The sequence below is a fragment of the Cupressus sempervirens genome, chromosome 11 (genome assembly GCF_028749045.1).
Source record: "Cupressus sempervirens isolate cs-2001-9-10 chromosome 11, ASM2874904v1, whole genome shotgun sequence".
Taxonomy (NCBI): domain Eukaryota; kingdom Viridiplantae; phylum Streptophyta; class Pinopsida; order Cupressales; family Cupressaceae; genus Cupressus; species Cupressus sempervirens.
The window spans coordinates 681,569,495-681,585,158 of NC_143128.1; the positions used below are offsets into that span (position 1 = coordinate 681,569,495).

At 36.8% G+C, this 15,664-nt stretch overlaps 1 protein-coding gene across 1 annotated transcript in view; it reads left to right on the plus strand.

Annotated features, from left to right (window-relative positions):
- The window catches only part of LOC149531549 (uncharacterized), a 227,498-nt gene that overhangs the window by 166,790 nt on the left and 45,044 nt on the right, over positions 1-15,664 (plus strand). Inside the window, exons 11-14 of the mRNA XM_089807896.1 lie at positions 9,109-9,193; positions 9,308-9,366; positions 9,530-9,599; positions 9,762-9,853. Of these exons, the coding sequence (XP_089664022.1) occupies positions 9,109-9,193; positions 9,308-9,366; positions 9,530-9,599; positions 9,762-9,853 (306 nt within the window). The remainder of the gene's footprint in view (positions 1-9,108; positions 9,194-9,307; positions 9,367-9,529; positions 9,600-9,761; positions 9,854-15,664) is intronic.

The following is a 15,664-nucleotide window of genomic DNA, read 5'->3' on the forward strand; positions in this document are numbered from 1 at the left end:
TATTTCGATCCTTGTTAAGCTGATTTGGCATTAATCTTCATTCCTCCCACCTTCCAGATTCATAAGGCAACGGCGCCAAATGTTTACCATACAGGTAAAATAAATGAACGCATACAGAAAGTAACAGCAGAACAGTAGCATAATATTCGCAATAGTAAGTGAATGATCATTTACAATGATCCCAAACGGGATATAAATACTACTCCGAACCTTCCCGAAGGAGTCTGTCGGCCACAATTATTCTATCCGTTACAAACTATTTACCGCCGGACCGTCGGCTACGGAATACCGAAACACCGCCGGACCGTCGGCTACGGAATACTGAAACACCGCCGGACCGTCGGCTACTGAATACCGAAACACCGCCGGACCGTTGGCTACAAAAACACTGCCGGAACCATCCAGTCGGCTAACATTCACGATATGGTTTAATGCTTCCTGTAGATTCTATAAGTTTGGTGGTTGTTTTGGGCATTGACATGTCAATCTTTTGGTGCAACAACAACCACACTTGCAATAAGTGGTATCAGAGCTTAGTGACAGCTTCAAATCTCCTCTGTGAGTGATGAAGGCCTACGATGAGTGACATTGGGGGGGGATTGTTGGTAGTGCGCCAACGTCCCTTGCGGGATTCGCGACACGATTTAACCACCTCCCATAGATACTATAAGTCTAGTAGTTGTATTGGACATTAATAGGTTGATCTTTTGGTGTGACAACAATCATACTTGCAACAAAATCATGTTAAATGGCATGAGAAATATTGTAATGTCCCTATTTTTAGTAGGTTCCCTTTGTTTACCAAGTCAGTTCACCATCGTGACCCTCGTGAGCTGACAGTGGGATTTGAGGGTCTCAGTTGTGTGGTTATAGGCTTTCCAGCAGCCTATGGTGTGTTTTGGCTCTGCTTGAGGGACTTACTATTTATGGTAAGTCAATCTGTTGGTTCCAATGAGCTTAGTTGAGTTGGAGGATACTCCCAGTTTTTATTTCGGGCTTTTGGTTTGAGCTCCAAGAATCTTGGAGGGAGCGTCTATTTATAGTAAATCACCCCATCAGGTTCATTTGTCATCTGTCATCATCAGGATCACTTTGGTGTTGTTAGATTTTGATTTTGATGCTTATTCAACTGTTTTCGCAAGATGGGTGAATTATTATTATTCATCTAAATATGTTGAGGTTTCTATTTTTGTTGGTCACTTCAGTATCATAGCTCGTTGGAACCGGGACAAATTTTTTTAAATCATGGGAACAAGAACCAGTGGCCTTATGTGTCAAAATTTTAAGTTATGGTGAAAAAGGTCATTTTCGGAGCCAAAAGCAATTAATAAATGAGTTTATAATGACACTTTATTATATTTTAATGTTGTATGTGGGAAGCTTCCTAAGTGAAGTTCATTTGGGAAACTTTGTGCCATTTGGAGATTATAAATATGAGCCATTTGATGAGTAAAGCATTCGATTTATTATTTTCTTTTGTTGCCTGTGATGAGCTTTTGAGTTTGTGCCCTTGCTGAAGTATAAGGGTTTTGAGATCTGAGAATTGCATTTGCAATCACTTTGCAATTTAGCTGCTGAGGTATAGCTAAGATTGCCTAACTTCTCTACTGTTTCATGCTGTGGCTGAGAAGAGAATTGTTTCTGTGAGTTTGTTAGCATCTCCTTTATTGTGGTTGACTGTGGCTGGGAGATACTATTTTTGTTGAGAAATGTATTTGTTGGAGAATTGATATTTGGAGTCTTTTCTTGTTGGTGCTTCATTCTTCTATTTGAAAGATCGGATCCATAGATATTGGCATTGCCATATTTGGCGGCTGAAAGGCATTGACTTTGCCATTTTTTGGACCTGCGTTTGACTGGGAAAGCTAGCGATTTTGTTAGAGGGCTGTGTTGGATAGTACAAGGCCTGCATTGAATTTTAATGGGCCTGCGATCAAACCCTAAGAGCCCAGGAAGCTATTAGAGAAGGCTGCGATCAGTATTGGAGGCAGCAAGTACTAACCCTTCCTAACGTGGCTGCCAAAAGTTACTGTCAATCACTGCTATAAGGAATGTTGGAGTGTTCAGGACTGCTGGGCAGATTGTTGCATCTTTTGGCCTTTGTATTCTTGCATCCATCATCCATGTTCCATTGTAAACACATTCAGTGTATGCAATTTCAATTTTCAATTGTTAACTGTTATGTAAGCAATCAGATTTGCATTGAATTAAGATGGTTATTAGTCTATGTGATTGTGTTAGTTTCAGCATAAGCATTCACTTGAAAATTGTGCTTACAAAGTTGTGATACTAATAATGATTTCAGTATTCAATATATACGTTCTAAATACAAATATAGTTTAACTCAAACTTCGTGAGAGATTTGTCACTACAGTCGTATTGAGTTAGCCAGCCAAGTGTTTGACAAAATGTCAAACCATTGAAATGCGAAAGAAATTGATGCTTGATTTAGCTATAATCAGACAGGGTTATTACAAATATTAAGAAAAAACAATTGCAATAAGATAGGGCCAAAAGAACAATTGTGTAAAGATAGAGATGAAAAAACAAAATATCCCCAAAAAATAGGAAAGTGCAAAAGAGAGATTTTGTTTATCCCACATTGAGAAGGTGAGTGGATGAGCTCTTAGTAAGGGTTATAAAAGATATTGAAGAGCCCTCTTTCAATGGACCTAGAAAGTATGTGAAATTGAGATATTGTTTGGAGGATTTGTGTTGTTGGGCATGGGGGATGGAAACCCTCTATGCTAACGTTCCCTTCATTGTTGGAAGATACTGTAAAGATGACTCGAATGAGCTTTAAGGTAAGTGCAGTTGGAATAAGATAATTGCATATTTGTAAATGTCTCAGTTGTCTGGAGGTTTGTTCTGAAGAGATAAGGGCTGGGTCAGAGAATAGCTTGCTGGGAATGATTTGTGATTTCTAAAGGAGGGCTGTACATGATCAGAACTAGCTGTACCAGTCATTAGTTCACACAGCAGTTCATACTAATCTGAGATCACTGGAAGAGTACAGGGCTGCCATCTCAGTCTAAATCATCAGCAGCAATTGAAGATCTGTGCACACATCCTAAAAAGGTTGTATTAGATCTGAGAACTGAGTTTGGGCTGCAATTATGGGAGGTGAGTTAATTATTATTGTTGTTCGAGTATATTATCAAATAGAATGTATCACATGCAACTTTGGCTTCTTCTTGCAGTACTGAATAATAAGATTAAATTTGAATTTACTCAATACTGGATTCACATCAATGTTATTAGCTGATAGTCTATTTTATGTGGGCACTCTGCACCGGAATTCAAGGTCTTTCGCCGGACCAAAAAACTGACAACTTTAATGGTAGAAAATGCCATGTTGGCGGTATCTTCGGTCAGGGAAATTCATGTGCATAAGTTTAGGCAAGGCTACAAAGCCACAAATCTGGGAAACACCAACATAAATAATCAGTGCAAAGAGGCAGAATGGCGCGAATGCCTTTGATAATAGCAGATCAAGCATAGCATCTCCAATTATTCTGTTTGAATCTGAATACTGCATCTATTCAGTTTTGTGTTGCCCACTAAATGTCTTCATTTGCTCCAAACTGTGTGCTATGTGATTAATGTCCATGTGCTTTCCAATGCCATGCCACACTACAAATTGGCATGCTTCTCGTCTGTCCAATTTTGTAATCGAACCTGAAAATAAGCACAAATTAGTCCTCTACAGCAGAAACCCCCTTTTGCCCCGCCCCAAAAAGAGAAGAATAAAAGAGTGTAGAATGCTTGCTTGGCTGTAGATCTAATGGGCTCTAGGATGAACAGAGAAAGAGTATAGAGCAATTGGTCTGAAGCTATTGCTTCTCTTTCACTAAAATCCTCAGAAAGCTAAACCAGAGGAAGAGGAACTCCCCAGTAGGTACTCGTCCAATGTAAGGGCTTGTAGGCACTTGCCCAATGAAGGGCCTTTAGTCACTCATTCTCCTGACAAAAATGAACTTTTGGTGGCTTTCTTATAGTGTAAAACATGGTGATTGGGTGGGTGATGCCACGTGGATTCTTTTAGTTTCTTCAGATGAACTAGGGTCTGGCTGGTGAAAGTAATTGATGTGAAGCCCCTGATCAGGTCATCAGAATGGCACATACCGATTGGATCCAATGTACATAAATTTCTTAAAATCACTTAATAGCAGATAAATAGTACAGAAGAAGTCTGTGTGCGTCTGCAACAGAAATAATGAACTGGGTATAACAGGCTAAACCAACATGCCTAGATAAAGTTTACAAGAACAAGATAAGCTAAGTTTGGGATTATGACAGGAGGAATAAACAGAACAGGATTAGAAAAGACCATTGAAAAAACATGACAGCATAAGAAAACATAAACAAGTGGTATAAAAATCAATAACATAAACTACAGAGATGACTTTGCAAATAACACCCACAAAAATCGGAGTTGGAATCATTGTAAACAAGGAAAAATTAAATTGCAGCTGAAGAGAAAATAGCATCTTCTATGTTGGCATTATTTGATGGGTATTCAATGCAGCAAAGAGTGTATGTCTCCATCTATCCTCATACATTTGTGAGCCTTTCAATGTTCTCACCTTGCTTCCAATAGTTACATTTACAACTTTGTTGCAGTCTCTCCTGATTTGTTATCCAAATGCTGGTTTCTCGCAGTACCATTGGTCAACCTCCACAACTTAATCTCATAAAGAATAGTATTGGTGTTGTCGGAAAAAGTGTAAATTGCCATCAGGAATAATAAACTATTAGTTAGTGGTATTTGCCGAAGGGTGTTCAGTTACGACGCGACGGTTGAGTCACACCTCTCCGTCTGGAGATATCATCATTAATCATGGATTGTTGTATCTGGAGTATACAGTATGAGTCTTTGCTATCTTGTATTGTTGTTGATGTAACTAAAGCATTGAGCATTAATGGAATATTCATTTTGTTCTTGAAGCATTGTGTACACTTCTGTGTTATGTTTTACATTTTGTTTCTGTAACATGCATTAATCTTATTTACCGTACACGGTGAACAATCGGTTCTGCACGCAAATATGTCCAAAAATAACATTCAATCAGCCATTGCTCTCAAGACAAAAAAGTACCTCTGAAAAACAGGGTATAATTTGGGGAGAAAAAGTAATTGGGGATGAGGAAATGATTTTGCAACTTCTGGATACACAAGTACTTGCTTACCTTCACAAAAAAGGGATGCTTTGCAAGGTTGTAGCAATCCGCAAGCCACAAAAAGCTGTGTATCTCTGAGGGGCCCCTCAGGCCTTACAACTTTTTATGTAAGTTCAAGTACAACATGTCCCAACTAGATTGGGTTTTAGTAAGGTTATAGGAATCTAGCAACATTTTTATAGAAATAACCTCAAAACTGTGCAGATTCTTAACTATCACATTTTATATATTAAATATTAATAATATTCATAATTTATATTATAATTATATTAATATTAATAACAAATAACAAAAGTATTGTACAAATTTATCAAAATATAAAATAAATAAATAAGATAGCCTTTCGGCATTTTATGTGTTTACTCTTCATGGAATTTAAGGTCTGGATAGTTCTCATGCAAATAGAAAGGACTTGCCAATGGGGTTGCAAGTAGAGTGGGTTTAACCATGGAGGAAACTCTTTAGTTAGGTGTGTTCGAGCTGGAGTAGTACTGGGATGGGTGACCTTCTGAGAAGTCCCAGTGCTTCACCTCTGTAAGCATCACCTAGATCCAATGAGTGCCAAGTTTTCCATTTATTTTCATGAGAAATGGGTTTGTGTGAACCACTACTCATGAAAAATGAGTCAATGAGTTTGACTCAAAAACTGCACAGTTGAACCATGGTAGCAATATTACAATAGAAAGGATGTCGGGTTTTTTTATCAACCTTTTTTTCACTGATCAATCTCATGCCTCATTTAACTGTCTTTTTAAAAAACACTACTGCCGTCATCAAAGGCATCTGATGTCAATAAAATCATATTACAAAGGGATCCAATCTAATCTCTTGCTAAAAAAGAAATTCTATAAATTGTTTAACACATTTCTCTTGATTGAGCAAGCCAAAAATCTTCTACCAATATTTTCAATGTAGCAACATCTTCTTCATGAAGCAGAATTTTTGTTGGACACCACACCCTGACAAATAAACACTTAGAACATCAAATAGAAACTGTAAAAAAGAAAAAATAGAAATTCGAAAACATGCACAATGTTGCATTATAGGCTGCAGTACTTTTGTGTACAGGGAGGTTAGCGCTCATCTTAGCAATGCCCAGAGGTCTCAACAAATAGGGGAAAGGTTGTTTTGGGTATCAACTTCTCTTTTAATGTATTTTTCATCACAGATTCATTGGCTATGTTTGTTTGATCTTTGGTTGCTATGATTCCTGTCATCAACCTGCTGTTTTCTGAAAAGGTTCACCTGGTTGATGGAAATCATTGTGGGGTTGGCAGCATTGTTCTTCCTTTTGGCTCTCTGAGTTTGCTGTGCATTGTAAGTAGCATAAAAATTTAGGCAATAATATTATTCTGAAATATTTGGTTCTACGATATTTTTTTTTCCATAAATGATGAACATGTTATGGTAAAAAGATATTGTTATGATAATGATTTAATAACAAAACAAAAGTCAAACATAAATGCGAAGAACAGTAAAGACCATAAGCACAAGCACTGCAATAATAAAACCCATGAAATCCTTGTTAAATCTGAAAATTTCATCAACAAACTGGTTTAGTGGTCACCCTTGTTGTCTAAAAAGATTGTGGCAGAGACAGAATATGTACTTCTATTAAAAAAAAATGTTGCTTAATGATGAGAGATTTACTAAAAGGATTGTATAAAGCTGATAAATAGTTATTTGAATCAACGTATTCTAAACTGTCAGGTTACTTTTTATGCATTAAGTTTGGCATGCATTTCAAGGCCTCTATTTAACTTTTCTCTTCGCTCTAAATTATCTTCCAATTTGACATCATTTATTTATAGATTTATGTAAGATATGAAATCTGTATGTCATGAGTGTAACTCGGAGACTCACACCCCCCTCCCAAACCTTGAAGTACCCATCCCCGAGACCTCCTCGCACGGGGTACTTGAGTACCCAAGCATCCCCACCTCTGCCATTCCGCAACCATGCCGCCTCTGGGATGTGTACTTGAATTTCTATTTTTGAATGTTACTATTGGGTATGTAATATGTTACTATGTTGAATGTCAATGGTTCTAATTCATGTTGCAATTTTGCTATGTTCAAGTGTTTTAATTTGGTATGTTGTAGTGAACTATTGAAACATCATTTCATAACTAGCATTTCAAGTTCTATATGTATACTATACAACATCCCTCTCTAGCCTGTCCTCCCCTTGCCGCTGTTGCCTGGCCGTCCCCCCGCTGTCACGAAAGTGAGGCCCATTGTCCCCGCATCCCAGAAACTCACCCCGGAGTCCCGCCCTCCCAAAGTACCCTGTACTGGTGTAACACTGTAACTTACTAAAATTCCAAGTTAGATCACGCAGATATAGTTTCCTACATTTGTTGATTGTATGCCCTCCAGAATATTATTCAGATAGTATCTTTTATTGGCATAACTATTGGACACAATTAAAAACTAGTCATAGATTTATTCACTAGAATAAATAGTAAGGTGAATGGCGGTGACAGTGAGTTTTGCAAATGCGCTGGAACAAACTGTCAACATCAATTATCAACATTTTTTATAATGAGTATGTCAAAATAAACGTTTTTCATTTCGTGAGTCTGCCAGAAAGCATAAAAAATATGGCTGCACAAACCTCTTAAGGTAAACCAAGAACACAGAAAGTGTTGAAAAGAGACTTTCCAAAATACTTATTCCAAGCAAGGGCAATGTTTATTTCTTCTAACTTTTCTTTTGACTTTTCTATACTCTCAAAAGTATTGCACAAACATATCTTCCTATTGGTGTAACCCTTGCATTTTGTTGGTGAAGTGCTTGTTACTTTAGTAAATGCAATATTGTGTTTACCTGTTATTGTTATCATTTGCCATTTAGTATATTCTATGTTTAGAAGGTTGTGATTTTCATTTATAACTGCAAACATCTAAAAAAGAAGTGTCACGAACTAGGGTAGCTCTTTACACTGGTCATCTGGGTTATTTGAAGACATAGAGGAACATCCGGGAAAGATTTTCATGGATAGCTTAAAAATTGTGTATCGGTTTACCAAATCTATTGACATGTATCTGATTCCAATTCAGTAGTTTTGCTATTTTCTCTCAATTTCCCTTTCTATCTGATCTTCATTAGATGCAATAGATCAAATCAAGGCTATCTTTGTCACCAAGGAATAGCAATCTGGCTATGAAAGTGTTGTTCGCAAGGGGTGCTATCTCTTCAACATTTTGTTGACTGATGCATAGCATACGTTGCCCTGAACAGGTTTCTTAATCCAATTTATGGGTTAGTAATTACAGTGTGCATTATGTTGGAATAGAAAAAGCATAAATGTATAAGCATTCATGTGCAGCAAGTCTTGCTTTGTACGATTCTATTTTTATTATCATTATTCTGTTAGATATAGGAATTAGGAAGAGTAGTTGAAGTTTTTTAGTCACATTAAGTTTTGGTTGCTGTATTTGAAAGATCCCTGTCGTAGAAGTATGATATTGGAAAAATGTGTAGGTAGTTGCAAACTGGTTATTTTCTGATGTTCTGACCTGCCACAGGGCAAAATGGTCAGCTCAAAATTGCCTAGTTAAACCCATATTTAATCAGGAGAACAGTCTATAAAAAATGATGTATCTATTATTCAAAGATATTTTGATAACATGGCTCAGTTCTTCAAGTTGCATGATCCTATTTGTCGTCGAATTTGTAGGCTTTTGATTTCAGTGAGATTTCTTCAGTTTACAAGCTTTTTATCATAGTTGCACTATCCATACGATGTGATTTCTTTTGATATTAAAACTTTTCCTCCTAATTGGAGCTCATTTGAAATGAATGCCTTCAACTATATTGCAGCATCACATTTCTCAAGCTATCATGCCTTATATGTTTGGATGCTTGGTGTCAATCGGAACCTTTGATCTCTTCATCTTGTTTGGTAAATTGTCCTTCCCTTACAGGTGTTCACTGGGAGATGTTACTCTCAATGACAATAACTACTTAAAAGCCTTGGAAGTTTCTGGCAACAGATTTGCTCGTGCTGAGGTTTGCATTATTACTTAAAGGCTATTCTCTGTAGTAGCAATATATTATTATTAATTTTAACTAGAGATTTGACAAATATATATGCTCAGTGCAATCTTGCATATTTACTGACAGAGATCCTTAGCAAGAAGTGCATATAATAAAGGGGAGTACAAACTATCACAAAGTCATTGGTATATATTATAAACCCATTGTTTCTGGTCTTATAGTTCAATTTTGCTTTATTTCCCTTTGATATCATTAATGTTTCATGGTTTTTTTTCATAAAATTATTTAATGTTGGAAATGAATTTATATCAGAAACTTCCAGCGTGTTTAATGTATGGGTGATTGTAGGGAAGCTGCACTTGCTCTGAATTCACTACATCCAGATGGATGGTTTGCACTTGGTTCAGCAGCCTTGAAGGTAAACTGGCCATTGTTTTTATGAAGTCATTATTTTCCTCTATTTTATGTTGATATTTAATACAAATTCATGTGTGCATTCCTATTTTTTTAATTTACTTTTAATATTGTTAATTTGGGATATGTACTCAATCTTATCATGTCTTTATTCTGCATCTTGCAGGCCAGAGATTTTGATAAGGCCATAGATGGTTTTACACGAGCTGTACAGCTTGATCCAGACAACGGGGAGGCTTGGAATAATATTGCTTGCCTGTGCGTCATTATTTTAATCCTTGCCTGATTTAAAAAATGATACTAATATCTTGGAGATATATCTAAATCCTCCTAGAAAAAATGTATAGGCAATTTTTTGGGAAGAATGTCTCTTATATGTGATATCGTGAGCGTATGGATCAGATGTCACTATAAACATTAACTGTTCTGTTTGGCTTCACAATATGTTGCCTTGTGTTTAGCTCTCTTTTTTCGACAAGCACAATGTGTGCTAAAAAAGTTGAATTTGGTTAATTTTATATATTAGGCAATCCAAGATACATATGGTGTATCTACCAGTGTGGACATGCCTAAAGAGCTGGTTTATAATTACCATTACATAAGTTTAATGTTTTTTTATAATACGTCATTTCACACTAGCAGTTATTTTTTCTATTAATCTTCTTCAAGTTAAATGAGTCGGTTTTTTTTTTTTTTAAACCATTTGTCTGTGTTGTGCAAGAGCTTATTCCACGCTAGTAGCTTTGTCTTATATCAATCTTCTTCAAGTTCAAGGAGATCTGTTTGGATCCATTTTTGGCTCACCATTTCTTTGCATGTTCTTTCTTGAGTGTTTTTCCATATGTGTGTATGTGTGTGCACAAGGCATAGTCAAGTAACTATGCACATGTACACGGGTGGAGGGAGTTATCTTTTTCTGGTCCTTTGCATTTTTGTGGATTTGGATAGCTATTTATCCATTTGAATGGAAGACAAGGATGGTTCTAGTAAAAAGGTCTCACAATCCTACATTTTATACATGTTCATAACACTTATCTTCCTCCATAAAGACCACCTTTTGTTGTTCCTCCCTTTTTTATTCAAGTGGGAAAGATTAATGGAGGAGTTAGGAAAAATTCTTCACAAATAATTGGGTCCAGGTGACTAAGTTTGTTTATGAAACACTCATTTTAAAGTTGACTGTTTGTGCAGAATGCTTCTCATTATTAGACTACAAAGACTTAATCCAACACTTTATGAGAGTTTCCAGCTACGACTTGAACTTCAAAATGCACAAAAAAACAATCAAACTTTCATTTTTAAGAAGTAAACACCTATCTTCTAGGAGAAATTAACTACTTATGCTAGAAGTTAACTTGAGTATAGAACAAATGGAGGATCTCAATCTTACATAAATATTTATGAATGAGATCTATAAGCACTTTAGCATGCTATGTACCTTCAATAGGAAATGATTCTCTCTTTTGATTATTAGCTTATGACCTAACACATGCATTATTATTTATTGTATAGGGTGTAGTCCTTGAACCGTAGGAGCTTGTTTAGTTTGGTGAAATATTGAAGTTTTGGATGACCATATCTTTCATGTCAAAGAACACTAGCATTCTTTTTGATAGCTAAGACATGCAAATCAATTGTAGAAGGATCAAGGGGTTTGTAGTGGCCACCTTCCCCAATGCACATGGCAATCATTCTATATTGTTTTAAATAAAAAACAATGCATTTCCTGCCTCAAAACTTGATGTGAATGTTACAATTCTCAATAAGCCAACTAATAGACAATAAATTATTATTAGAATAAGAACATATCTAACATTATGTATAAAAAAATTGATAGTGTCATTCAGCATAATTCTTTCATTGTGAAGCGTGAGAGAATTGGCCCTTAAACCTTATAGCAAGTGGGAGTTTTGAACTCCCTAATCTAGACTCTCTTAGAAATGTTTGCTTATGTTGTTTTGGTAACATGTATGTATTGATCTTATCAAAACTTTGTATTTGAGTTTTGGCCAGTAGGTGTATAGACTCCACAAATCTCTCAAATATCAAAGCCACCATATCATCCTCATCTACTTGTTTGTTGACAATAAATAATTGTTCTCTGATCTTTCGTTTTTACAATAACAAACAACAAATGTTTTAATTAAAAAACATGTCCCTTTTTTGAGTTTTGATGCTTTTCAAATTAGTCCATAGTGTATTTTTTTTGAAGTTGTAGTAAAGACCTTGAGTGTAAACTCATTAGACACAAAGAATCTCAACAATGATAGGGCCACGATGTTTGTCATAATCCTCCACATTTGTTATAGACCTAGTTACGCTGAAATTCTATCCATTCAAATTATTGTTATAGAAAAACAAGAGCATGAATATTAATCGTCATAGAGGGATTTATACCCTTATTTATTTTATTTTGTTAATACACAATTGTATGTAATTTCAAAAAACAATTACTACCTTTCAATGCTTGTTTGGTTTATGACATCCACCAGGATTTCCAGACAATTATGAAAATAGTGTTCACTATTAAGGTCTTTGACATTTTGAAGGCATTAATTTTGTGCTTCCCTTTGATCCCATTGGCAGTGTTCCCCAAACCCCCATCAAATGATACTTCTTGTCGTGTCCTCATTTTGCCTGACATCGTTTAGAGTGCCAAATTAGTCTATCACAGGCTCTCATAGACTAGTGGTGATGTGGAGAGAGTCGACCAGCAACTATTTGGCAGTATTTTGTCCTTACAGTTGATTAGTAATTTGGGCCTATGTTTGTTATAAAGTAAAGTTACTTTATTTAGGCCCAATTTTATAATTTGATGTTGAGATGCACTTGTTATTATAAAGTAATATTTTATAAAAGTGCACTTTATTTCATAAGAATATTTGGATGCTTCCAGAATGTTTAAGTGACTTCTAGAGGAAGCTACTGAAAAGTGAATAAATAGACCCTATGGGTCTTGCATTTGATAATCCAGTTTGTGTTTTCTCCCTTGACATCAGATTGTGATTCAGTCACATAGTCTATTATGGAGCCAAGTGGTTTCAGATAGTCATTAGGTCTTTGGGAACGGAGTTTCCCTTGGATTCGCATAACTAAGGGGGTGAGATATCCTCTGAAGGGTTGCACATTTGGAGGTGATACTACAGTCACTTCAGCTAGGGCATCATTGGGCCTAAGGCCATTCTCAGCATTTCAGTATTTCAGGAGGCATTTTTAGCAGCGCCGAAATTATAGGTCGTTTTTAGCAGGTCCGAAATTATAGGAAGCCATTTTTAGCAGATCCGAAATTTTAGGAGGCTTTTTTCAATAGACTCGAAATTATAGGAGGGCATTTTCTGAGGACTATTCATTTTCAGTCATGGATTGATTGCAGGACATGTTTAGAAGGCTTAATTGTGGTGGAGGAAAGATTTATAGCTGCTGGTTCATTTTTGCTATAGGCCTGATCCAATTTTCAGAATTTCAGGATAGGGCTTTGGAACCACATTTTTGTTCATATCTTCCTCATTACTCAGCATATCATTCTGGGTATTTTTGCATCGGATTTCTATTGTCGAGGAGATAAAGACAGGTGCATTTCGGAGTTCCAAAATGCTATGATTTATTTTTAAGGATTTTTTCCAAAACTCCTAGACATTTCGAAAATTTGCAAGGAAGTACATTTTTAGATTTGGGGTGACTTTGGTTTGGGTGTTGGCATCATCAACATTGGTAAAAATTATTACAGTCATCTATAATCAGGTTCTTTATTTCTCATTTGGCATTTGGCATATTTTCTGAGAAATGTTTGTTTTAAGCTGAGTACAAAATAGAGCTTCAAAACTTTACTATTTTACATTGTACTTGTCTTTGTTTGCCATTTGGCATTATTGGTATCAAAGGAAGGTTAGGATTTTGTAATTTTTAGACTATCTATATTGCCAACCTAGGGTTTGATGATCATATTATTGGCTGAAATATGTATGGCATTGTTGCAAATTGTTGATATCTGAATGGCATATGGTTTTGAGCAATTTCCTATGTTCAACATTTACTTTCAGCAGTAGTCTTCAGTTGCATGCCAAGTGTTTGACAAAATTTCTCAGTTCAGCATTAGAGGCTTTTAGTGGCCTATTGGTAGGGGTCATTACAGTGGTATTAGAGCGGTTTTCTTGCCATCATGTTGGGTAAGAGCCATCTTGTATGAGTGATCAGCATTCTATTTTATCCAGAATGAATAGGTATAGTACAGAGTCTCAGAGGACACAATCTTGGACAGTTGATAGACAAAGTAGGAAGATCCAGAGTCGGAACAGTAGAAAGGATGGTTATTTAGACATTCGAGATGAACTTAGGAAAATAAGCCATGACATGTCTGAACAGTTGATTAAGCACCACCGTATGATGAATGACATGCTATCCGACCCAACTAAGGTGGACAAGTTGACTGGATTTCTATTTGGCAGATCTTCTTACAGGGTAGATGACACAATTACCAGGAACTTGCATGAGGAGTTCGAGAAACTAGCTTACAGCCAGGCAGAGGTCTCAGATTCTACTTCGCCACAAGAGGTAGTGGTAAAGGATATTACGCAGATTGATAGTAACGGTCAACTTGATACTCAAGTTGAGACAGTTGTATGCAGGTCGCCAGAGGGTGATGTCATAGGTACTCGGGATGGTTTAGTTACGACAGGCAGTGACTACAGTGTAGAGGGTTCAGATGATGATTTTGAGGATGTTGTGCATGATGGTGAGATACTTGGTAGAGATGAGCAGACATTGAGTATTCATAACTTTGCGGAGAGGGAGTACTAGGCACATTTGGATGCTTCATCACATGAGGTTGAGGCTGGTAGTACTTCGCATGATTTTTCCAGCTAGCTGAAGGTGAGCGAAGACAGTATTGTGACTTCATTATCTCATTATGATAGGATGTAGGATATGAGAGAGGATCACATTCGGATAATTTAGTTACAGGGCAGACATAAGGGAGTTCAGGTAGAGTCTTCTTGTGTTGACTTACAGGCGATTAGAGAAGGAATGAGAACGATGAAGTTGATTTATTTACATCTTTTATCAGATTGTGACCATCTTCTTAGCCTTGCCAGTGACTATTCAGATCCCTTGAGGAGGAAGGAGAAGGAAATTGATAGGCTTTCTCGTGAGCTTGAGGACACTCCAGCTTCCTTGGTGAATACTCCATTGGCATTATAGGACTTGGAAAGACATGGGAATGAGCATGGCGTGGAGTTGAGTTTAGTACCATCTTGCATACCTGATACTCAGCTTCCTGCGGCAGGTGGATCATATGTGGTCGTTGATAATGTTGTGAGTTCATCTTGCATTCACATCTAGGATACAGGGACAGTGTCAGACAGGTATATGGAGTTAGTTGATATTAGTCATATTACTCAGGTGAGGAGTTTGCTTGAGTTACCAGCTGATTCTAGTTTACAGATATGGACTCAAGATTGTTATATTGGCATTTGGGATTCAGTTGATTAGAGATCTTTATCACTTTTTAGTAGCAGTGATTGTTTGGGTGCTATCATGGATTTGATTAGCAGATTGCACGGTGTTGTCCTTTCTTGTGCTAGCAGCTTGTCCGATGTTGGTATTAGTTTTTATACACCGATGTTGGGCTTTGTTCATATATTCAGTCGACCATTCTTGCTGGAATGTGTTGATGATCTTTCATATTTGGCAGTGTTTACAGATGAGTCCCAGGATCATATTGGCATTGATGACATCCAGGAGGATGCAGTGGGCAGTTTTGAGGACTTAGTTTCCTTGGCAGTTCTTTTGGTATAGAGGAATTGGGCAGCGGTGCTATAGTTTTTGATACTTCATATGTTGATATGAGCTTTGGAGTTGATTCGTAGGATGTGGATGGTAATACTCTAGAGACCAGTAACTTTGAGGATACTCCTTTGGACAGTGCATCAGAGTAGGTTTGTAGGAGACAGTCTAGCCAGCACCATCATGTGTCTAGTCAGCTGAGAGTTAGTTAGCGAGACATTGCTATCGCTTGCCAGCATTTCGATGTTGCTCATCAGTTGTTAGCAGTTTATGGATGGGATTCTCCTA